Source organism: Struthio camelus, chromosome 1, assembly GCF_040807025.1.
Source record: "Struthio camelus isolate bStrCam1 chromosome 1, bStrCam1.hap1, whole genome shotgun sequence".
Classification (NCBI taxonomy): domain Eukaryota; kingdom Metazoa; phylum Chordata; class Aves; order Struthioniformes; family Struthionidae; genus Struthio; species Struthio camelus.
In genome coordinates, this window is record NC_090942.1 from 7,304,926 (window position 1) to 7,331,088 (window position 26,163).

The window sequence follows — 26,163 nt, forward strand, 5'->3', positions numbered from 1 at the left end:
CAGATCATTATCCGTTTCAATTATGAAGGCAATCACTTGCCTAGAACCAGAATTACCACATTTAAAGGAAGATTGTCCTACCTCCCACCAGTTTTAAAGATTAGGTCTGCATTAGGTGCTCCCTTCGGATGCTGGTAACGAGGCCGCCGTTCACGATTAGTATTCGCTGGAGCTGGACGCTGTGCCAGAGACTGCAACATCTCTGTAATTTCAAACAGAAAGAAAATTAAATACATTTTGTGTGCCTCTTTTTAAAGAGGAATTTAAACAAAACCTTTTCAGGGGCGTGAATTAAGACTTACGTACACTTTCCTATACTTGAGGGTTAACATTCCTTATGCGAGCCCACATAACCACAGCAGCTAATGTTAAGAAGTTATTAAAACTGCACAGCTTTGACGAATTCCAGCTACCCTGCAATGTGAACCTGCGATTCCAGGTGCTCCTGGATGTCCCCACAGAAGCAACTGAAAGGAGTGGCTTTCATCACAAGTGCTTAAGAAAGGAGCCACGACCTTTTCTTTCATTACACATAAGCCACCACTGACTTTTATCAATCAGGGACAAAGGTTCACAGCAGTATGACAAGCCACAGCATAAAGCTACTCTGAAATAGTAACAACTGCACAATGTTGCTGCCAATTAAAGACTCAGAGAGAGACTTGTCCTAATTTAAGCATCTAGAAGTCAGGTATTTAAGTCTAAGCTAGCCATAATAGGATCCTTTTACAGACAAGAGACAAAGAGACACCTGAAGAGGGTGACTCCGCTGACCCTTCTCATGCCAGCTGTCTTACGGATTGAGTTTATCACCTTCTGCACGCACCCATTTCTTCCCACAGATCCTAGAGGGGCCTACAGTGGCTAGCTTAGCTCTGGACATCCAACCTTTGGGCAGCTAAAGCTAAGGAGAAATATCACCCTTCTTTCATTGGGTGAAATTTCACTTCTCCAGGATTGAGACATACATATGATTAAAAAAAAAGGCTCCTGACCAGACTAAGTTAACGGTCATTAAGCATCTGATGTAATTAGGAACGCGTCACAGGAACCTTCTCAGAACCTCCTGCCATATGTTACGGCCCGTCTAACTGAAAGCGGTTCTGACAGTCCACCCGCGCAAGAATCCACATTGCTCAGCAAACACAGGCAGATGGAATAAATGAAGGGGAAAAGTGGAATAAGCTGTTAAATAGATTACGTTTGAAAGTCTGCTCTGCCTGGCTCTAATCTCTGGTAACCTCACTGGAGACACAAACCCATCATCTGCTAGAAACGGTGTTCAACTACTGTGGCAAAGGCTTGCACAAGTCACGAAACTGAAGTCTTTAATGAGATTCGATCGCCATTTTATAAAAAGCGGGCAAAGCGGTGAATAAATAAGCTATCCGCCCAGTCTCTGAGAAAGAGGGAACAACTACAAATGATTTAATATACAATGCTGACGTCAGTTATTAAACCATGCATTCATACTCTGTGTCCTCCCCTGTGCACAACTGGAAAAGGCAAAGACAGCCGTTCAACACATTAAACAGTCCATTTTGGTAAACAGTCAGGAAACACCATCCTTCAAAGCAAGCCTGCGTATCAGGAGAGGTCTCTGTAAGAAGAGAACGACTAGACCCGGGAAGAAGACAGGACGAGATTATGGTACGTTGCCAGGCAGGTGCTGGGAGCAAGCGTGCGCATGCCAGTCTCTCTTCCCTTCACTACGCAGCGGAAAAAAAATTCGGGTTTGTGAAAATCCCATGACAGAGAAACCGAGTAATTGAGAAAGCAACAGAAACAAAAAAGGCAAGGCAACACAACGCATTGGCTATGCTGAGGTCACGTCACCCAACCTTGCTCTTAGTGCGGGCAAAAAAGCCCTGCACAGAAAGATATTAATCTAAATTAGATGTTCACCCACTTCCTAATGCTATTTTTAAATTAAAAATATCTTTGGAATACTAATAAATATATTATTAAAATATTAAATGATTATTTAATGCTGCTTTCACATATGCCATACATAGGTGAATTTTCAGACCTCGTTTATTAGTTATCTTGTACAGATAAGAACTAAGTTGCATAGAAATGTTAGGATAACTGTAAGATATTTTTTCCAGAATTTTTAAGACTTTCTCCTCCCTTGGTAATTTCAAAGCTTGAAACAGAAATTTAAAACTCACTCTTCTAACCAACTTGTTACAACTATGCTGACTAAGGTTAATAGATGACTACACTAAATCTATTAAAAATTCTAAAAAGGAAAGTAATTTGGCCTGTTTAATCTATTAAATTAAAATTCTTTTAGTTTGTTTTTAGTGTGTACATTACTTAGATTAATAAAAAAGAATGAACATCTGGTTTTAAAATTTACATGAATTATGGGGGAAAAAAAAAAAAAACATCTTCCTGTGTTGAGTTTTTCCCCTATATTAATGCTTTATTCATGGCACCCAGAAAGTCTGTGAGAAAGTGCAACACTGACCATTATCGGTCAACAATTCCTATCAGTTGTCTAACTCATTTTATTATGACAAAATAAATGAGATCCTTTTTTGGATGAGAAATACAAGAACTCACAATAAAATCCTACATTAAAGAGACTAACTGTAATTTATGAAGATTCCCACAAATCATATGACAACTCATAACCACCCAAATGCCCTGACTGTTATAAAAATATCTGAAACGTTCTTAATGGGGCGCTGGAAACACTTTAAAACTCCGGACAGCACTCAAATGTCTAATTTGGAAAGCTATTGTTTTTCTTTCTGTTTCATAAGTGAGCTTCATAAGCAGGGAGTGCCTTGGAAAAGAAAATTTGAAGCAAATTATGATGTTTAGTACTAAAACCAAGTTGTATTACCACTTCATAAACTTGAAAAGGATTATTCTTCCAAAGGGAGTGTGTACAGACCTCTGAATTTAGTTCTTTTGTTACTCAAAATTCTGGAAGCGTTAGTTTCCATAATGTTTTTATAACCAGAGCTGCTTTAAATTTAAATTCCTTATTTCTTGATGAACAATGACCTTTCACTCAATAGCTTAAATGGGATTTCCTGATAATTAACTACTTATGTTGTGATTACCACAAGATTGCAACATATTTGCAAAACAAAAAAAAAACAAACAAAAAACACCCAAAACACAAGAGCTTAGGTTAGTTTTTCCATTTAACATCTCCACAGAACTGGGAACACCATCAGTTGTATTTGGTTTGGCCTTGTTTATCATCAGAGTAAGCCAAGGAAAGTTGAGTCTGACAAAATACATCAAGTATACTGGTTTATAAGCTATTGCTGATTTCTTGTTTTAACTGTTTGCTTCAATTAACCCATGTCCCAAAATATTTGATTTACATATATACACACAAACACACACACATACATATTTTTTCATACGAATTACATGATCTGAGTTTAAAAAAAAAACTTCATTCTGTTAAGACACTCTCATGCTATGCAGTTGTTGGGCTTCTAGAAACATTAGTAACATGAGGCCAAACTGCCCTTTGTTATTTCTTAGGCAAAAGCTACCACCCAGCATTTGCAAGTCTTAGCATGAAGATCCTGAATATCCTTTTTTATTCATAAATTAAAGTCTGCTTTTTAGATAACCTGCCCAAAACGAATTCCTCCTGCATCCATCTCACCTCTCTTCCAGTAACTGAGACAATTCCATCAACAATAGATTCATTTGGTGTTATGTTATTTTATTTTGAAGGAAGCAAAAATCTCAATTCTTCCCCTTCCCAAACCGAGTAGAAATGGTGAGATTTATTGCGGCCTACTTAAAAGCTCTCCTTCATAGGAAAGCTATGTGAACTTTTGCAAGCACAACATACAAGGAGTAAATACGAATTACTGAAACTAAAGTATAATTTCTCCATAAAGTATTAAAAATTAATATGCAGAACTTGAACTGCCAGTTATCACAAATAATATTTTTGTACTCATACCTTGGTAGTCCTCTTGTTCTTGCCGTTCATTGATATCCAAAGTGAGCTTTTTCATTCTCATTCTCTCCTCCTGTTCAGCTTGTTGTTGGTTCCAATGGTTTGCAGCAAGTTGGGAAGACATTGGTACATTTAGGATCTTAAACTGCAAAATAAAATAACTTTTTAGGCACCCCTCACAGAAGGACAAGAGACAGACTGTTACATATGGTTATTTCCAGGCTGCCTTGACGGGATACTTTCTGCAAGTTTTTCTACTGGGAAGCATGTTGTTTTTTTAATCTACTTCACACAATGAAGCATGAGAAAATAAATTACATTTAAATGTTCTAAAGACCTGCAGAATGCACAAAAAAGGTAGATGTATTGTTAAGACAAAAGACTATTAAGCCAGGGTATTTACGGGAAGAAATTGCTCTAAGTTTTCACCAGGAACAGATTGCTGTATGTTTTAATTCTTATTTTGATACAAGTTTCACTGTACAGCTACCTTCCAAAGACATCAACCTCCCCCCAAAGCAGAATTTCTACTTGTCCTCTTTTGTAATAACAGAGAGGAAACGCTCCAAGGTTTTCAGATATCCTCTGGCATTCCTGGTCAATACTTTACATTTTCTGAATGATTCTAGCTCCTTAGTGCTTACTGGTGAAGAGACAACTGCAGCGTCAAAGTTAATCAAATTTCATCTTTCCCTTTTTCACCTCCTCCCTGAACATTCACCCTACACATTCAAAACGTTACATCTCATTTAAGGTACCCCAAAGGCAAACTTCCTGTCTCAAAACTAGAGCCGAGATTTTCAGAGAGGCGTATGGAAGACACTTCTTCTTTCCTCAGACTCTGAAAATACGAGGTTTTATTTTCGCAGGAAAATATTTTAAAACTATTCCAAAATAGAGAAGTGAGTTTTCAGAAGCCCTTCAACATTAAAAGTTTGTGAATATATTTAGATATGTGAATATATTTATATTACCTCCCCTTCCGACTGTGTCTTTGTTAGAAGTAAACATTTCCATGCCAGAATTACGGCAACGTGTTTAAAAATAATCACTCTCTGCATTCTAGGAACTACTGTGAATCCTGTTGCCCGTTCTTGTCATCCAAGATCTGCTCCCACAGAAATGGAAATGGGCAAATTTTTAAGTATTCTTTTCAGCTGCACTGTCCAAAGCTGCTGACAAAAAAGCTATATGTTATAAGCACCTCTAATGTGAGGGTACGTAGCAAAACCCAAATCCTCACAGTGTATCTTTTGTATTTCATGCAATGATTACTGTGAAATCTCAAAGTACCTATTACACAGCAGCATCTGGCTGGCAGCAGACTAATGAGGATGTCAGAGGACGCCAGGTACTCAAATGCAACATTTGTAAAAAAAAAAAAAAAAAAAAAAAAAAAAAAAAAAAAAGTCCAACCAACCAACCGTGTGAAACGGTTAAGATGGACTATTACAAAGATTTGAGGAAAAAAAACTGAATATAGTGAAACTGTATCAACTAAAAGACTTATTTAAGTGTGGAAAAGGAAGGTAGGGACTTCATATTCAACTGAAAATATGGCAAAAAAAGTGGTAAGAAATAATTCTTCCATTCAGAAGACTGGATTAAATTACAGAATTGATAACGAATGTCACTACGAGAAGAATTTAACGTTCGAGGACACATTCGACTGTTCTATGGATGTCAGTATTACTTTATGCAATCTTGCTAAATCTTTCAAGTGAAAGGAAACCTTCTTGCTCATAGGGTACTTTCCGTTCACTATCCAAATCTCCCTTTGGTTCACACCTACCTGGCCTACAATTGCTTGGATATTGCCAAAAACGAACGCATCAGACAGACCTCAGCTCTGACGCCTTACAACGAAGTCTGAATTTCTGCATTTCCCCGTGTCCTCTCACGGCTTGTGGATAACTCATCACGCTATAACCTGATTTTGCTAACCACGTGGAAGTTTTGTAGGTTTTTCTCATGCAACATCTTTGCTGTAACAGGCAGGTCAAAACCAGCAAGACACCGTTCTACCTGATATCCTTGCTATCAGCGTGTTTTTGTAAATCACAACGTGACAGCAAAGGATGAAGTATGGTGTCCTCGCTCCCGTCAACCTGCAGTGGATTATTAATTCAGGTTGCATGCAGCTGGTTAGAAGCAGTCGGTCGTGAGGGGTGCTACGCAGCGCTGCTCTTGTACCCTGCTCCAAAACGCTAGTAGTTAATGCCTCACCAAAAACTGGCTGAACGCTGGCACGTGAATCGAGCATTTAGTGACTGGACCTCACTTGCCAAATATTAACCTCTGGAAGGAAGAACAGCATATTTTATCATCACTGGTAAGCACTTTAAAAAAAACAAACAAACAAAAAAACAAAACAAACCCACTGAAGGCTCTGGGTTTCAGAAGCAATTCTGCCAAACAGCACAGAGGCGAAACCAGCTGCTACCGTAAGAATCGATCCGGCTGGCATGGTAATGCGGTGGCGGTGCTTATTTTTCTAGCGATTACCCGGAGGAGAAATAACTTTCAGCCTTCCAGGTTTTCTGCCAATTGTCTTTGCCTGTGTTTAAAAAGCTGAAATTTGGCAGCTATAGCTTAAGGGTAAAACATGCATCCATCAGTTCAAACCTCCGGGCACCCTCTGCTCACATAGATTTAACATTAAGTAGTATAAGAAGGAGCAATTACTTTCTTTTCAACTCCACCTCCTCTTTCCTGCTTATTTTTATTATTAAAGCTAACTATTAACGTATTTTGTCTGAAGACAAACTACGGACAAAGCAGCCTTTCACTGACTCAAGAACTGAGGCATGCTACAAAGCCATCATTTTTCACATTTCTAGAAACACCAAACAGTCTTGGCAGGAAAAGCCTCCTCCCAAAAGCAAATATTGGGGGAAGGTGGCGGGCGGACAGCAAGACTCCTGAACAAGGTCTGCTTTCTTTTTCAAGCCGCAGCATGTCAGCAGTATTTTCCCCTCACGCAGAGTATGAAGATCCTAAAATTCCTGATAGCTCCAGGCGTTCCCCACTCCAAACTTCTGCTGCAACTTCAGTGCAACGTTCAAGTCGCAGGAAACTGAGTAACCAAACAAATGTAATAAGGACATCAATTAATCATCACTACTAAAGCCAAGCATGGATGCGTCCACTCACATAGGTATCGCTCCTTAGAATGTGAAAGCACTGATTTAGCACGGTGTTTGCATACGAGAAGCATTAAGCTTTTAAAAAACAAACCAACCCACCCTCCCAAGTTCAAGTCTTTTATGGTAACAGACCTCACTTTCTGCAGAGATGCGATGAAGACAACAGTGGGGACAAAGGGCTGTTTAGATAAAACATGAACTCCTTGCACAAAGTCTTACATTAAAAAGTTAAAAAATATTTTCTTTCACCCCCCTCTCTAGTAATACTATTAAAAAAGGGGGAAAAAAAAAAGAAGTCAGTCTCAGACATTATTACAAAAATTATTACTACATTACTACAAAAAACAGTAGCCTCAGGAAAGGAAAAGGAGAAAGCATTACACAGAGCAGCGAGAAGAAAATGATCAAGCAAAATATTTTGCATTCAAGAATTCTGGCCCTTTTACTTTCCTCTCTACGACCATTCAACAGATGAGACGACGTTTTGCATGACCAACGTTCCATCACTTTTACAAGATTTTCCGAGTCAACGCACCAACTCTAACAGACGTATTTTTGTTTTACTGTGCATTCAGATGGCAGTGAAATTTGGGGACGGAGCAGCTGTTTCACGTCTGCAAGTCTGCACATTTTTGCAGCACGTGCCAGAAACAACTTTCCATCTTTCCTAGGATCGAGGTTAAATTGTTCTACTTCACCGTTAAGCAATGTGTTTGGTCTCTGATAACATTTCACACCAAAATACAAAATTCTAAAGCTACACAAAACACAAAGCTAACTACTTGTCTGCTACAAGAAAAAAATCTGCAAAGGCTCGTTGGTCAAGTGAATCGAGTAGCAGTGACTTTACTTTGAGCACAGCTTGATAAACTGCAGTATTTTCAGCTTTGCCTGGTCAACCAGACCCTGTAGAGCACTTCTGCCGCTGGGAACCAGGACCGCTCTGAAAAGACTACCGAAGCTTAAACTACCGCTTTTCTGCTATCCTGCTCTTTCTATGTAAGCTACTATTTTCTTTACTCCTACTTGCTACACAGAATAAAGCATAAACCTTCCAAAGGGGCTTCCTAGCTGCCCAAGTCCTCCTCCAGAGTAGGGAAACTGAATGGCAGTTTTACAATTAAGAGACAAAAGCAAGCTCACAACCATTCCTCACCCCGCTTAAAACATCAGACCATCCCACTTTTAACTGTGGTGTTCTTCACAGTCACATAGTCTTATTTCTAGACTCTTGCAAAAGAACAGCACTGAAGTTTTAGGGAATCTTTTTACCTACGTTATTCTTGTTCACTGTGTGCATACAGACACAACAAACGTGAAAAAGCATCACGGTGGATTTCAAATAACTTGCCTAAGTTCGTGCAAGTTAAGCTAAAACATCCTACAGCATAGAGTTATTTAGAACTTTAAACTTGAACAGTGCCTAAGAATAGCACCGTGAGGTTTATTGTCTCACAGATTTTCACTTAACATACGCTAAATTTACAATTTGTAAGTGGCTGCTCAGAAGACCCACTCTAATTTCACAGGGGATAGGGTTTTCTCATTTCCTTCCAAATACTTGGAACTAATATCAAGGCACATTGTACATTTGATGGCACATACCAACTTACCTGCAAACCGTACAGATATAACTCAGGACACAAATGAATCCTGTGCACAACTTAAATTAGACTTTTTAAATGTCTTTCATTCACAAGAAGAAAAAGTTTTTACTTCAACTTTACGTATCTCAACTGTTCTACACTATTATCAAATTTCAGGCAACGGAAGTCAGAATAAAGTGATGACATAGGTCTAAGTACTTGAAAGGTGCAGATGTATGGAATAAAACAGTGTCTCGCTTTTGCTTTCCCCGTTAACTTGAGTCATTCATTCTCGTCATCAATATATAGAACTGAAATTAAAAGGTTTCTTTAAAGGCCATAAAACATGAGGAGAAATATGTTTTCAGTAAATGTTAGGTATTTACTTGTATACTATTCATTTGTGTACCCAGGAAACTTCAAACACATACTAGAGAAAAGAGCCAAGACAAACGTATAGTTTGGCTGCTTGAAGCAACGGTTTTATTTGATTTTTTTAAATGGGATTTGTTTTATCCACATGATTTCCATTTAAGTTGCCCTGAGAGATTCACTCTGGAAGAATCCCCTAAAAAAGCCTTTAAAAAGAAAGGCTGTTTTCCAAGCTGAACAAATCCAGCCAAGTGGCAGTTGCTTAGAAATTTTAATGTAACAAGCTATGTTACTCAATTTGAGCTGAAAGCGTTTTCAGCAAAATCTGCAAAGTCTTGACTTCATTTTGAAATATCCCATCTCCTTTTCTTACCTACTTCGTCTAACTTTCAGTGGCAGCCTGCCAACTACACGGGTTCATTTTCAACAACCATATTTAAAATGTTCGTATGCTGTACACACAAAATATATCCCCGTCCCTTTGGTCTAAGGAGAGATTAACTTAAAACACAAAATTAGTAACATTAGTATTTAGAGAACTGTTCTACATGATTTCTATTAACAATCAGGAAATCTAGGAAACTACATTTAGCATTTTCTACTTATAAAATTAAGATGTAGGCATCCTGTTTTGAGGAAAAGATGAAGAAAATAAAATCTCTGGGACTTTAGAAGTCATACAGACTAACTTTTCAAAAAGTTTAAATGTTGGGGTTTTTTTAATTTTAGCAATATCTACGTAATCTCTTACCTGCTGTTTGTTGCCTTTTCGTGTCAACATGACAAATGGCATTGTGTCGCCAGACTCCGATTCTCCTTCCCCACCTCCAAGCGGGGGACCCTTCTTTAGCTGACTTTTGAGATGTAGAGGAATAGCGACATCCAATTGATGTACTTTAACAGATTCTCCACTCCGTTGCTATTAAGAAAAAGACGACTGCAAGTGGTCAGATGCTAAAAATACCAGAAAGTCCGGCAATGTTCACATTTTCGTGACCGAGAAAAATTTAACCTCCCAAGAAAACAGAAAGTAATATACAAATAAATTCGCTCGGTTTTATTACACTATCCTTTGGTTACCCTGCTTGTGAAGAAGAAAGTTACAGGTACAGAATGTTAAGTTTTCCAAAAATCCTTTTAAAATTTGAAACCTTTGAAGGAAACAAATGAAGAGATTTGACTGGAAACACTTGAGAATGCACAGTTTAGATTCAGTTTTTTTTAGTAGAACGTTATTACTATGTTCCTGACTCAGGGCTTGCAATACTCAATACTGAATTATTTATCAGATGCAACTGAAAAAAAAAATATCTAGTACTTAGAGGCTTTAGATTTAAATGCAGTTACATTTTAAGCATATTGTATGCTAGGCTCAGTAGTCTATGGATAAAGTCAGAAATGTTGTACAGTATCTGATGCAGTTACTTTTTACTGGCTATCTAATAAAATATCTGTCAGCACCTAATGTAATTAAAAGCTGTTTCACTATCCAAACACTCCCTCCAATCTTCAGTCTCAGACAAGGAAACAAACAACTTTTTCATTTTTCCTGTAAAATCAGCAACTATCCTACCTATAAAAATGTAAGTGAAGTTTTTAAGTCCTGTTCTCTATTTTGTTTCCACATCCTGCCTCAGTTCTGGTAACTGTAGCTACTTTGCCTGTCAAACTGTTTTAATTGCATCCCATAGCCTCAGATTCAACATCAAATCTCTGAAGTATATTGATCTCATGTGCCAGATTAAATAGATAATACTAGTCTGAAATCAAGGGGATTTTTCGGTCATTTCGGTCATCAAAACAATCATTTTCTAGGAAAAGAAAAAAAAACCAAACTTACTTTTTAAAATTCAAAAATACCTCAGAGCTTTTCCTCCTTACAGAGGATTAGTGAAACAAAGAAAACCAAAAAACCACAACATACAGGTTCTAGCAAAAGCCACTTCTAAGAAGTCCAAAATTGAGTGGAGCAAGAATTTGTCATGAAGGTGTTTCTAAATGCTTTACTGGTTAAATTTAATTAAGGCTTCAAATGAATTAAGTTTTTCTTTTTTTTTTTTTTTTTTTTTTTAAATATGAAAGAATGTCTGTCTATGGATAATGTAAGGAAGTCCATTAAAAAAAAAGATATCAATAGATGAAATATCAATTTTTTTTTGCTTGCTTGGGGCTTTTCTTTGTTTGGGGCTATTTGTTTAAATCTTCACAAAAATACTGACATCATTCAAACAATCAGAATCAAATCAATCTGTTTTTCTCTGTTACTCAGCTGGCAGGAGATGGATACATCTGAGTAGTATACCTACTCAATCAGAGACAACAATTTAGCTCAGTTTAGAATTTGTATCTAGAATATTGTGGTTATAAGGCAAAAAAGGAGAAAAGCAGCCCACTGTCAACCTATTTTGATTTTCACGATGTTTTTTTCCACTTCAAAAGAGACCTTATCTAAAAAGGTGGATAGCATAAAGCCTTATTCAGAGAAGGAGGAACAGACACCAGGTGTGCAGAAGTGGAAGTGTCTAACTATGGTACAGAAGAGACCAAAAGTAGGGAAAAAGATCCATATTGTTTAGTATGGTAAGCTAGGCACTAATCACTCATTTTCTTAAAAATGAAATACAGTCAGTTATATAGTAAGTTACATGTATTTAATACAAGAAAAAAATTAAGATTTATACCTGAAGGTTTTCCAGCATCATTTTATCTAACGCCTGAATGAAGTCTTCATCTTCTGCACAAGGGACATGCTTGAGTCCTCCTCCTTTAATCATTACTTCCTAGTACAAAAAAAAAAAAATCCATTACTTTCAGAAATATAAACATTCACTCCAGAAATGAAGGAGAAAATATCCTCAATGCTTCCACGACAGACATCACAGAATCACAGGATCACATCATATAATCAAAAGTTTCAAAAACTTCAATAAAAAAAAAATTATTTTAAATTATTAGAGAAAAAGGTTTCCAACCTGGACTATTTTCCTTCAGAAATACTTTCTGAAGTTTATTGCTACAATTATTATGAAGGTGGACCACTGAAGATATTCTGACATACTTGCATGTGTCATTTTAAATATGACAACAATACAAATCTATGCCTACACCCCCACCTATGGGTAATTTAACTATTTTTTCCTTGAAGTCGATGTAATCAGCTGTTTTTTTTCCAGGAGGAAGACTATTCTTCAGAATTTGGAACGCCCATTCTCACAAAAATAGCACTTAACATGCCTCTTTATACACCTATAATGTTTATGCAATGGGATCTGCATCACTGCTTATCTCATCGCTTTTGGGAACATAACTCAGCACTGTTCCTTTTTTTCCAATTTTAAAGTGGAGGGGAAAAACAACGAAACCCCAGACTTACCAAGAAATATTTTACTAGGTCAGCCACAGCTACCATTAAAGGCATTAGAACTGAATGGGGCAGCAATATGCTGTGAGCACAATTTGTCAGCACAAGGAATGCCTTGTTCTTTGGATGTCAGATTTAGCTACCAAGTTTCACTCCCTTATAGTTTCAATAGCTGACTAGTACCAAGCAAAAGCCATCATTCAGGAGATAACGGAATCAGAGACCATGTAACAGAAGTTCTAGTTTCCCACTTCACTCATTTCAGCTTTTCACAGCAATGCTGTTTGTTCCCATGCTCTAAGCAATACCGAAGTCTCTCCTGAACACTGATTAACAGCACAGACCACAAAATACTGCTTTCACATGCTGCTTTTCAAGTTAGCACCTCAACACGTTGCTCTGTGACGATCAGTACTTTCTTTACCATGTAAGTGCAAGTCAGGCACAATTAGACAGGTTCTTTTGCTAGAGATGTTACGATCTGCCTCTTTTACATCTGTATTACAGGAATCTTGCTCTTCTTGGTTTGTTCCCTTTTCATTTCTGAGATCTAGTGCAGAGTAACTGATTTACTTTATTGTACCATATCAACTTGCTACCATTGTTGGCAGGGAGAAAGAAAAACCATCATTTATGCAACCTTTTCTAGTCCAGCTACCTGTGGAAAGGCACAGTCCTACAACAACATCTGGCAACAAAGCTGATGGCATGAATAAAGGTAAAAATGAAAGGCTGTAAATACAAAAATAAGCTCCAAAATGCATCTGAAAGAACGCGGAGAGTGTTCTGACTGTGTTTTCCAAGATAAGTTACGGGCAGCATTAGCTAAAAAGATTCAGGGGAAAAAAAAAAAGAAAAATATGCAAAAACCAATTCACTTATCTAAAGAAACCATACATACTGTATTCTCTTCATCTGTTTCATTTTCCTTATTGGAGTCTGTAAGATAATCAGTGTTTTCTTCCTCCTCTTCTTCACCTTCTTCTTCTTCATTGTCAGAACCCTCCTGGAATATTCGGTATTTACAATTTGACAATATAATCACTTTTGATTATTTTAAAGATAGAGTTAGGCATATTCACTAATCACATCCCTTAGAATACAAGGTGCTACCCAACTGATCTACTTATCTTCCCTGACAAAGTGCTGCTGTCCATTTCCAACAATAAAAGCACCCCAAAAACACACACTTTGCTTAAAAAAAATCCACTTGTGTCTGATTCCTCATATACATTCTCCACATCTCCCCCCTCACAGCTGTTTAGTTCAGTCTTAGTAAAGCTGAATATTGTGTTTTGTATTTAATGTTACAGCCTGAACTCAGTCTTATTTGGCATTTCCACAAACATATATTACAAAACCGGGAGGAGTGGTTGATACACCACGTAGCTGCACTGCTATTCAGAGGGACCTCGGAAGGCTGGACAAAGGAACTGACAGGAATCTCATGACATTCAACCCAGGGAAATGCCAAATCCCACACCCGGGCAGGAATAACCCCTTGCACCAGTACAGGCTGGGGGCCGACGAGCTGGAGAGCAGCTCTGCAGAGAGGACAACAGGTTGGTGGAAAACCAGCTGAGACAACACGTGCCCTGGCAGCAAAGGTGGCCAACAGTATCCAGGGCTGCATTAGGCAGAGCGTTGCCAGCAGGTCAAGGGAGGCGATCGTTCCTCTCTACCTAGCATTGGCCACATCTGGAGTGCTGGGTCCAGGTCTGGGATCCCCAGGACAAGAAAGACATGCAGCTGCTGGAGCGAGTCCACTGAAGGGCCACAAAGATGATTAAGGGACTGGAGCATCTCTCATACACAGAGAGGCTGAGAGAGCTGCGAGTGTTCAGCCTGGAGAAGAGCATGCTCCGGGGGGGATCTTATCAATACGTATAAACACCTGATGGGAGGGAATAAAGAAGATAGAGCCAGACTCTTGTGGTGCCCCGCGACAAGACAAGAGGCAAGGGCCACAAACTGAAAAATTCCGTTTACATGTAAGCTTGCCCCTGCCTCTTCTGTGAGGTTGCCCAGAGAAGTGGGGCCTCCAAATTTGGAGATATTCAAAACCTGACTGGACATGGCCCTGAGTAACCTCCCGTTGGTGACCCTGCGTTTAGCAAGAGGGTTGGATGAGAGAGTTTTCAAAGGTCCCTTCCAACTTCAATCACCCTGTGAGTCTAATGATATTATTAATTTTGGGGTAAAGGCACAAAACCAGACAAACTTCAGAAACTTTAATGCTAGGAGGCATGGACTGAAGGAATGGTTTACTAGTAAACCAATCAACTGACCCAAGCATAGGAAGGAAAAGAAAAAAGTAAATATAAACTAAATCAGGACAAACTAATCAAAAAGATTTTTCTGCAAGAAACAAGATGATTTTAATACAGCTACTTCTCTAGTAAATTCTCTATCTGAGGTCATAATTTGCCACAATAAAGCGCCCTATTTGCTTCAAAAGCGCTTCCTATTTCCTTGTTAAATTCATTTTCTCATAACACTACCATTAGCGTGTCAATTTTGCTGTGTCACAGTGACAAGTTGGAATTTCTATGTACTTGCGTGCTTTTTTTATTGGCTGAACCACTTTTAATTCAAAAGATTATTGGTACGGCAAACAAGGAAGGCTGATACGCGCTATAAATCCTTTATTTATTACTATTATGCAGGCATGCTTTGGACACCTGTTGTTTTTCCTACATGCTTGCTTCGACATCTAGTCAATACATTTACTCCTACAAAAGTTATACAAAGTGCTCTGAAAGTGTTCTTACGCCAAAAACTAATGGCAGCACATACCCTGGTGGAGTGAGCAAAGTGTCAGGTCAATTTTCTGCCATAATTTCTCCGGAATAAGCCTCACTCTGTATTCAGTTTGCATATATAAGTGACTGGGACAGAAATACTGTCGCCAGAGCCCTTACTTGGTTGTGCATATCCGCATTTCATCTGCGGACTCTGTGACACAGAAGACCTTCAGAGAGCCACAAATTATTGACTATTGATTTCTTTTTATGCAAGGCTAATGCAGAGTTAAGGAAAACGATTGAGCTAACCTCTTCCTCTGGTTCGTTTACTTCACTTTCATTTCCAGATTGTTCCTCTGTCTCTGCTCCACCTTCTTCTTCCTCTTCATCCTCTTCTAGATTCTCTCCTTCTGTAATGGAATCTTTGGAGTCTTTGTCATTCACAAGTCCTGAAATTTGGAAGGTGGGGGGGGGGTGAAGAGAGAAGGAGAGAGAGAGAGAGAGAGAAGGAGAGAGAGAGAGATGATTAGAACAAATAGTAACCTTCGCCTGTAGCATTAAAGTTGCATTATATATGTAAGATCACTTCAAAAGTCCATTGCTACTGATCACCAAGTACGTTTCCAATGGGCCATAACATTGGCTTTGGAGTGAAGTGTTTCCTGCACGTAAATTTTTTATTTGTAAATAAACGGTAGCAAGGATAACAATTTCCTCTCAAAAAAGGGGGAAACGCTTATGGAGTATGTTTAAAGTCTCCCACAGAATGGTAATCAAGAGGTTGCACTATGCAAGCGGCTTCGAAGTATCCTGAAACCCAACGCGCAATCTCACCGCAAGGCACGTTGAAATACAAGCACGAAATCACAGTACAAAAAAAAGGACAGGCTCTCGAAGGCACCAGGCCTGGGCAGCATTAGCTTTAGTACTTCACACTACTTCAGGAGAACCCCAAGTGCCTAAAAAGTACTTCAAAGCATTCAAAGAAATGCTTTTTTAAACACAGCTTAAGATGCTCAAAGTCTTCCACTGTTTTTGCTGAGGCAGAGGTCACAGATGATGGTACTTCAAGTTGTTGTAGGTCAATTAATGGTTTTGAAAGAGCCTTTTTCTCAGCCTATAATGAAAGTGTTTCAGAAAGATTTATTAGGCATTTGAACCTATGAGGATGAACTAAAGTTCCTTGCATAAAGTCCCTGGGAAATCAGAGCCCCTTCCAAAAACATTATTCAGTGTCTTTACCTTAGTTGCAGATTGGACCAATAGATATCTTTCACTGTGCTTCAGTTCATCCTGCGGCTTTCTTTACTGACCTGCTTGCCATCCCTAGCCCTCAAATCATTTTAGTTTACTTTGTGCGCAGGAAGTCAAGAATAACTCCCTAAACCCTCTGCTTTCCTTCGTTAAGGTAAACTTCAATGTAAACTCCCTTATCTGCACTGTGAAAAATAAGTTGTAAACCTCTGACTCTAAAGCCTGAAATGTTAAAGGCTTTTGGAAAGTATGCTGCAAAATCATCTTAATTCTGACTTATCGCATCACAGTATGTTACACAACTGCAAGAGAATTACACTCCATTTCAGTGTCCAATTTAGTCTTTGAGATGGACTTTATCAGAATTGTTTCCAGAGAAAATATTTAAGAACTGAGCATGGTTCTGAAATTCAGAAAAAAAGAACAGTTTTTAGAAAACAGCTATTGCAGACATTAAGCTATCCAGTGCAAGACGGAACAAACTTCCAGCACACTGTACTCGCTGAATTTTTTCGTTAATCTCCAAAGCCACTTAATCCTCCAGAGGATCGTGGCTTGAGCTAGCAGAAAGTGGCACTGATGCCAGCCTTCTGCAACAGAGCAGATCTAAGCCAGTAACATTTCCAAAGATTTTTGTTAAGGAGTAAACACAGACACTATACAGTTTGTCATTCATATTTTAAAGTTATACAAGCCATACACTTAGGGCTGACCGTTAGCTTAGGGCTTTGGAATAGCAAAGGAATACATAAATTCTGTGCTCCTGGCATGCCTTATTTGCTCTCCACCACAGAGAAATATTTTAATCCAATAAATCAAGTTTAAGGCTCAACTGCATAAAACTGCTCAACTGATGGACACTGCCATCATGGACCATTCGCTCTCACTTTCTGCACGTGTCTGTACATACGTGTTTTGGGAAGAACGGCTTGGTTTTACAATAGTTACGACCGTTTCTAAAACAGGACTTGTAGTGGAGCTCAGCTCACTAAAGACTCAATCCCCTGAGAACGTCATATTTTTACATCGTAACTCTTGCCGATTTTCTCACCCGCACACATCAAGATCTCCAGAGCGGCACAGGAACCAGCGGTCAGTTCCCAGGCTAAGGTCTGCAGGCAACACAGCTCCCCAGCCTTCTGCCTGCTACCACATTTCAGACTGCCAAAGAGCAAAGCACACGTGCACGCGTGCATAGAGACACAACTTTTCCTTCAGATATGCATGCATCTATCGTCGTAACATTCAAAGAACAGAAAGGCAGATGACAATCCTCCTGAGACTAACTTCAAACAGTGCTAACTGCAGGATTAAGAACTATCCTAGCATGTAAGTTTAATGGTAAACAAGTAATATCAGAAAAGCAGGGTTTTTTTTGTTTTATTTTTCTAAAGTTGCTCTCCAACGCTGGCTGACACTCAGTGGCAAACCCTCACTAAACTACGTTGAATTCTACCGCTATAGTGACAGCGATTCAGAGAACAGAAGTTATGATTTGCGTGAAGGAAAGGCTGGACATCTTCCGAAAGATTATTCACGTTTATGGAGCTGGTTGTAAATTAGTGCTTGGCCATCATTTTGAGATCACAAAAACTAACAGTTTGGATCACACCATAATGAATTTTGGACCTGTGTCTCAGTTATTACATAGGTGATTTTGAAGCACGCCAATTAAGTGAACAACATATTAAGGACACAAACTCCTAAAACGCAAGTCACAACATTTTACCTGGCCACTACATATACTCATCCCAGTGGATAAAAGGGTTATTCTGAAAATTGAACTTGTCTAATTAGAAGTGCTTATAAGGCTACAATTAACGCTTACAAAATCTGAAATTTACATATAAAAGCTTGCCATGAAAAAACAAGTCTTCAAATAAAAAAAGATTAGAAAACAGATTCATTGAATAAGAAATGAGCACCTTAGTTTCCAGTAACTATTAACAAAGGCTGCGTTATGAAAGGTTTTAAGGTTAATATGATGACAAACACTAGCCAGACGACTGTCCTACACAAACACTGACCAATCTTTTATCCACTGAGCTGTGCTCCACACCTGACATTTGTTCCCAAAACTAACCCATTTTGACACGGGTGCCTGAGAACAGTTGATAAACAAACATCACTGTAGACTGAGCAGAAACCACTAGCTAACGCACAGCTTAACTGCTACACGCGTTTTAAGAAAAAGACAACTTAATAATACGGTCAAAGCTCAAACACATGAAAAGGAGGCCATCCTCTTGCCACTGCTGAAACATAAGCCCATTTAAAATTGTTCCAAGGGAAGGACAAGACTCAAAGTATCTGATAGCATTTTAAAAGCAAAACACGTTCTCTCTTCACTTCACCGTAGTTCCACACTAAGGCTTACTCTAACAGCAGCAGCTTTGGTCAAGCCCAGAACTGGGGAACGAACAGAGAGCTGCAAACCACCAGGCAACCTAAGTCACTAAGCTGGCTTACAGCAGTGCTCATCAACACACACGCTCCAGGAACTGAATGGACAGATACTCCTTGCCTTTTGTAATAAAGCTGGCTTGAACTTCCTAAATTTCTCTGAGAAAACGTGTAGTTTTCTTTCTCACCCTTTGCACCCGACTACTATATACATACATGAAATAATACTATATTCATAGTATTCAAGTTGACAGTTTTTCTTCTTCTACTCATACCAATTTAGAGTTATGGAGATTCTATTCAGAGATCAGAAAATGCAAAAGAAAAAAAAAAAGTCATTTTCATGAGGCTAAAAAGATCAGATCATTAGAATCACAATAGTTACTTATCATCATCAAGCAAACGATGACTAAGAAATCCAGGATTTGTCAAAAAGACAATTACTCTTTCACATAGCCTTACCTAATTTTATTAAGAATTCTCGTTCCAAATCTTGCACCTGTCTGATAGCTTCTTCCAGAGAATTGCAGAGCTTTATCTTTGGTCTCAGCAGTTCCAAGGTATCACTGATCATATAGTCAATGTCTATAGGAAATGGATGGTCTTTTGTCCAAACGTCCAAACTTTTTTTCCACCAAACATACCGCTAGAATACAAAGTATTCAAATAAGTTATATGCACGTAGACATTTATAAGCTATTTAACTTATTTTACTACTTAACCTTGTAATGCCTAGCCACATTTGCTCAGTAGAAAATGTAAGAGATCTCAAATCACTAATCTTCTATTTCATACAACTATTAGATATTTCGAAGGCACTAAAGAAAAACCATACAAAGACTTATATCATTTAAAACCTGCCTTTTTGTTTCAATTCTGCAGCCACAGACGTTAAGAATATGCTCCTTTTATCACAACTGTCAAAAGTATGAAGACTGAACAAAAAAGTGCTGACGGGAAAGTGCCCAAGGATAAGTTTTTTCAGAGAGAGATGAGCCCTTAGCAACTGTCCGCTTCAGCTTCTAAATCCTTTCTCTTTACATTTTAAAGAAAATTCAGCCCCCCCAAGGCATATTATGAAAACGGGGAAGGGGACAAGGAAGGGGAGAAATCACACAAAAAGTAAGAGGTTTAAGACTTCAGCTATAAGGTGACGATTTATCACCCAGTTATGCAAAGCTTTATAACAAATTAGCACATTAATTTTTATAATTTATTGTAAAGTGAAATGTTGATCTTAAAAAAGGTGAAACTAACAGTAGACTCTGAGAGCAAAGGGGTTGCAAAACTGCATCTGAAACTGCAGTAGGAATAATAGAATCTTTATTTCAAAGGTGACAAGGTCAAGATATACACTTGTTTAAATGTTAAGGTGTAGCAAAAATAGGACTTATTTGCTGGTAATTTTATTTTAGGTTTAAAATGGTTTATTATAGGTTTCAAATAGAGTACTTCAAAATACCATTTTACATCTCATATACCAATAACCAAGTATATGCACCTCAAAGGTCTGAGATAAGTCGTTATCACCTTAACTTGGTTCAGTTTTTAATATCTTTAATTTCGTTTAAAGAGAGAAGCAGAAGGAAAAAGAAACAAGTCCAATGAGTTTTAACATGAACTCCATGGACTGGAATTCCCCATCTTCTCAGGGCAACCTGTTCCAGTGTTTCAACCCTTGCACTATGAGATCTCCCCATCATCCACCCTTACGTCCAAGTCAGGACTTCCCTTGCTGCAACTTGTAACCATTACCTCTCCGCCTCTCACTGGACACCCCTGAGAAGCATCTGATTCCACCTTCTGTACAACACTATCAGACAGCTGAGGTCAGCAACTACACCCCTTCCCCTTAGCTTTCTCTTCTCTAAACTGAGAAAACCCACAATGTAGAAATCACGAGCCTCCTTACCATCTTGGTGGCCCTCCAGTGGCTCCCCCTAGCCTGCAATGTTCCTACCTTTCCAGGGAGCCCAAAACTGGATGCAGTACTCAAAACGTGGCCTCACAATTGCCAAACAGAAAAGGGAGGGGAGGGAAAAAAAAAAAAAAAATCACTCCCCTCAACCTGCTGGCTACACTCATGCCAATGCAACCTAATATGCAGTCAGCCTTCATCACCCTAAAGGTGTACAGCTGATTCTCAGGTTCATGCAGTCCAGGACCCCCAGGTCTCTTCCTGGGAAACTGCTTTCTGGGCAGTCTGTGCCAGCCTGTAGTGTTGCACAGGGCTATTCCATCCCAAATGCAAGAACTGATGTTTATCTTTGCTGGACTTCATAACATTTCTGTCAGCCCACTTCTCCGCTTGGTGAGACCCCTCTGAAGGGCAGCCCTAAACTTTCAGTACACCAACTGCTACCCCAGTTTTCTGCAGTTGTTGGACCAACATTTAACCTATATATCTGAAGACATCTTTCACTTTGAAATAAAACAGCTACAAAATGGAGAGAGGATTTAAAGAATTATAGTGCAAGGTAGCACTCAGAGAGATATATAAGCATATACTGACCTTAAATACAATAACTTGTTAAAGAAAACTATTGAACTATAGAAAAGTTCAGTTCATTTATACCTGAAAGTATACAAGGAAGCAATCAAGTTTTCGTTTGCTGGATCCTCTGTCAAAATATTGCCCACAGGTATCAAGGATGGTACAGACTAGTCTAATCCTGAAAAGATGCTCTGGAGGATCCAATGGACTAGGACTACCATCAGGGTTCACACCAAATGATGTGAATGAATACAGAGTTCGAAATATTACAGCCGACTCTACCATTCGGTAATTGTAAAGCTCCCCCAAAAACTTGGCACTGCTGATCCGCCGTTGGTTAAACTTTGGCTGGTTAACCTTTAACAAAGAAAACAAGAAGTCAAAACACACATTTACTTTAGTGCACAGACATAATCGAATGTTTACAAACTTTTTTTTTTTTAAAGCAAAAAAAGCAGTATAAATACTTCAGAGAATTTGTTACAACAAAAGATTTTTTTTAGGGCTACACGCACTATATAATTTAATAGTCAGAAGTACTGAAGATAGTTATGAAATATGGCCAGCGAGTAAGTATTATGAAAGTTCAAATACATATAACATACTCCATCTGAAGTCTGTGATAACATTTCATTGCCCAGAAAATTCTTATAATTATAACCTCTGTCAAAATATGGGCTAGTCTCCAAAGTGACCTGAAGCTACACGGATTTGACTGCATTGTGAAAGAAGAAATTGTACCCCCCTACCACGGTAAGGGGGCAAAACAACTGTCGCAATAACCTTCACAGATATTTTTATGAACCAGCATAAAGCAAACAACTGAAAGACAGGTACAAAAGTCATCATTCAAAAAAAAAAAAAAAGTCCAGAATCTAAGACTCTTTTCTGTCAGCATAATTAGCTTATCGGGTTTTTTTTCATCATGAATAGATGAGTATGGCTTTATATTAGTTTTTACCTCCATTCCTAGTCGAATATCCTCTAGTACTCCATCCACAACATGAATTCCAACATCTTCCTGGTAAAGGACCAAGCCAGCTAAGAGGTTGGCTACACAGTGAATACTATTATATTTCACATTCCAGATGTTAATCATACAGCATATAACATAGTCTTTTACTTCTGCATCCTGCCAGGGCAGCTTGCGCATCTGTCTCAGGACCTGAATGAAATTTTAAGACAAGCTTAACACTTAACAGGCAAAATTGCAAATGTTCACCTTTATCTCCTCTCTCTCACAGTTGGGATGAAATCCTTAAATGCATTTGCAAGCAATCTCCTTCTCTTTTTCAAACATCCTCCATCTCTATGGTAGTTATGGAAAACTATGCATGCAACTCAACTGCTGTCCTCTAGCTGCTAACCAAACTGTCCAAATCTGTTTCATAACTTCTTTGCTCTTAGGTCCCTCTTTAACTGTAGTCTCTTCTCTCTTACTCTGAATGTAAGATATTTAGCACAAAGATTGTTGTTTTATTCTCTATTTCTTCTTAATGCTATGAAGAATTCAGGTCCACGGCTAGAGTACCTATGTGTTATGGTAGAAGAAATCTCAATCATCAGGGATTCAAAAATGATCTCTTTCCCTTGCAATTAAAATCATAACCCCCCCACCACCACCACCTCTCCTAAGGTTAATACTACATCACTTTCAATACCATTTACCTTTTCTGTGGTGACCTTGGAGAGATCCTTGTAAAGAAGCTTACGAATGTACTCCTGTAAAGGAGGTCGTTTTTTCTTCACAGTTTTTTCAGCTGGAGGGGGATTACAGTAGTAGTAGGCATTTTCCACCATTGTAACATAGCGTGCATCAAGATGCATTGCTTGTTTTTTTCTCATCATTTGCTCCTGTAAATAAACGCAAATGGCCAGTCAGAAATGTTGAGATACTACATTTTCAAAGCAAAGGCTTTTACTGCTAAGTTTAGAAAAAAAAAGAAACATGAAAGGTTCCAAAAAATAAAGTAAAACCTTGAGTAGAGAGAAGAAAGGACAAAGCATATATATGGTTCTGTGTTGCTACTGCTAAGACAACTTTTATTCACAACCCCTGTTTTTAAAAAGGATCCCCCAAAACAGGTTTCAGAAGAGTAATTTGAAGTTTGACTAGAAATCCAAACGTTCCTGTTTATACAAAACATGACTTTAGTTAACCGGAATTATTAACCATTTGACTAACATTAAGTAGCTGAAATATTGATTTCTTTGCGCAAGCACAGTGAATCAATGCAAGACTGCCAACCTACATCTTATAGCAATATGAGACTGAAGAAAGTTTACACTGATGGTTCCACAAGAATTCTCACTAGCTTAACCAATGGTATTTTTCTTATTACATGATCCGTTGTTGCCATTTACCCAAACAGAACAGACTGGAACAAAAATAGTGCCTTAAGGAAGCATTTCAGGAAAAATCAGAGAGGTTAACGCTTACTACATATATCAACACTAACTATTGTGCTTAATTGTCAGGATTGTCCCATTTTCCTCACTTCCTACAATGTTTTCTCTACACTTAATTTTGGGTATGTGCTGTAAGTTTAATTCATGGTTTATACAAATCTCTTGATTCTAAAAAGCCTGGACAGGAATAAGGTTGTAGCTCTAATGGAGCTGGATCCAGCTCTGCTGGATTTTACAGCTAACAACGAGGACGGAACTTAATTTCTTCATAAAACGTGTATGTATGTATGTATGTATGTATAATATATAAAATTACATAAGTCACACTAATTTATGCACATCGTTTGATTCCACATATTCTAAATCATTCAGTTGTTCAACAAGAAAAGGAAATGCACTACCTTAGGCTTCACTGAAATTGTTAATGGGTAAAAAAACAAATAAGTCATTTCACAGGTTGCCTACCATGTAATTTACAGCATCAAACCTATCAGCAAAACCAAGGCGTTGACACTTCTTTATTCCTGCACACAAGTGTTAGAACTGGAAACAAGGTAACCCAAAGAGAGAAGAAGAAAGGATATTTATTCATAGAGGCCAGTAAACAAAGAGTTTGCACCTTCTTTCAATTCTGAGGAACAAGTGCAATTTTTCATCTGGGTGAATTTTCTACTAAAATTGTAAAAGAAACCTGAATTTATTCAAGGCAACGGTTCAGCTAAACTGAAGCGCGGAGGTACTCAAATAGCTTCTAAACGTCCATTTGAGGCTGCTAACTCCACGAGGAAGAACAGTTTTGCACAATACAGTAACCCAACAGACGGACAATTTTCTTCCTAGATTGTGCGCATCTACCGCCTGGAAGCTCTGAACCTGACACAGACCCTAAGGCATTTCATTTTTAACCTTCTCCATGACACAAACAACCTCCTTTGATTCCCTAATAAGACTATTTCTTTCCAGACGGCAAATGTCGCTCGAGCGATAGCAAATTTACCCGTGGTTGTTTAGCAGATGCACAGCGTTTTAGCAAGCAGGTACATAAATTGTTTTTTGTGCTGTTTGCACTTAGCGATGAAAAGTCAATTAGAGCAGAAAGTTCCACAACCTGAATGTGTCATACGTATTACTATTATTTTATACATTCTTTTGGTCTTTTCTAGATGCCTCATGAGAAAAATACATCTTTGCTGCCTTATGACATTTATTTTGCTGCGCTACAAATTGAAAACTTGAAGCGCGGCAAAATAAAACACGACAGAGAAAACAGCAGAAGGGCTTGCAAATAAGATCTTAAAAAACTAAAACTGCACCATCTGTTTATTTTCTGGTGTTATAAAAGTTACTTATTACATTTTAAATAAGAGGCTATATTTAAAATGTTATTTCTTCTCAGAAAAGAGAATATGTGCTACCCTACTGTTCAAAATCACTGAACATTTTTATTTTTCAAGCATTCCCCCAAGTATGTATGCTAACTCTTTAAGTGGATGTGATTAGGATGTCATTAGTCTTAATCTCTGTTAAAAGTCATCACCCTTTTAAGCAGCTGTGTTTCTTTCAATTCTTTTTCATTTAAGATATCAAGATAGATGGTCAGGCACGAAAGAAAATATATAACAATAAACCATCTACATTAACGAAAAAAGTGACGCATTTCAGGGACTAAAAAAAGCAAGACCTGCAGTCTAAAGTGTTTAAGCTAGTCAACTACTTTGGGCCTTTGCTTTACGAGGCTAAAATGAACACTGACTACAAAAACAAAGCCCAAACACTGGATTTGAAGATTCTTTTTCTTATTTTCTTTCTGTAAAAGAAGTTATAAAGAATATTAAAGTGTCCAGGTTAAAACGCTAGGAAGGCTTTTGGGGCGGGGAGGGGAAGTCAGGCACAAAGCCTCTTTGCCCGTAGTGCAGACCCCTCAAAAGAAAAACTGGTGAGCAGCAGGAGGTGCTCCTCTGGCCAAAAGTCTCGCTCCTCCTCACCTCATGCCCATACAAAAAGCCAATAATGGCAATTTACATTGCAATAAACAGATGAGAATTAATTTCTGTGAAGCAAAGGCGAAGACAGAAGTTACCAAGTAAAACATAATAGGTTAAAAAAAAAAAAAAAAAGAGCAAGTTCAGAGAACTGGGCTCAGCATACGACTGACGTTACGTTCTCGGTATCGAGACGCCGGAACTGTTTGACTCGCAACACACCCTCCCTCCTCTTCACTGCCCATACTGCTTCGTCCTTCTGCTTGCTCCAACACTTCAAAAAAACCAAGGTTTTAAATTTCTTGGAAGCTTTTTTTTTTTGTATTTATAGCAAATTAGCACGTTCTACTTCTAATAATAACAAATAATTACTTTGCCACAGGCTCTGTCTCACATTGTGCAATCAATATTCTCTTGCGGTTTCCACTTCACCTATAAAAGAAGCACCCCTAGCTTTGCGCCACTGCGT

At 38.4% G+C, this 26,163-nt stretch overlaps 1 protein-coding gene across 7 annotated transcripts in view; it reads right to left on the bottom strand.

Annotated features, from left to right (window-relative positions):
* UPF2 (UPF2 regulator of nonsense mediated mRNA decay) overlaps positions 1-26,163 on the bottom strand; it is a 73,918-nt gene that overhangs the window by 9,609 nt on the left and 38,146 nt on the right. For 5 of the 7 annotated variants that reach the window (XM_068911565.1, XM_068911788.1, XM_068911492.1 and 2 more), the window contains 10 exons: positions 22,972-23,157; positions 22,265-22,468; positions 21,385-21,660; positions 19,272-19,455; positions 15,462-15,601; positions 13,310-13,414; positions 11,729-11,827; positions 9,799-9,966; positions 3,947-4,088; positions 82-202 (listed from right to left, as the gene is read on the bottom strand). In XM_068911565.1, coding sequence (XP_068767666.1) covers positions 82-202; positions 3,947-4,088; positions 9,799-9,966; positions 11,729-11,827; positions 13,310-13,414; positions 15,462-15,601; positions 19,272-19,455; positions 21,385-21,660; positions 22,265-22,468; positions 22,972-23,157 — 1,625 coding nt within the window. Of the gene's footprint in view, positions 1-77; positions 203-3,946; positions 4,089-9,798; positions 9,967-11,728; positions 11,828-13,309; positions 13,415-15,461; positions 15,602-19,271; positions 19,456-21,384; positions 21,661-22,264; positions 22,469-22,971; positions 23,158-26,163 lie in introns of those variants that run through there. The other 2 variants (XM_068911881.1, XM_068911637.1) reach the window with 1 other exon arrangement.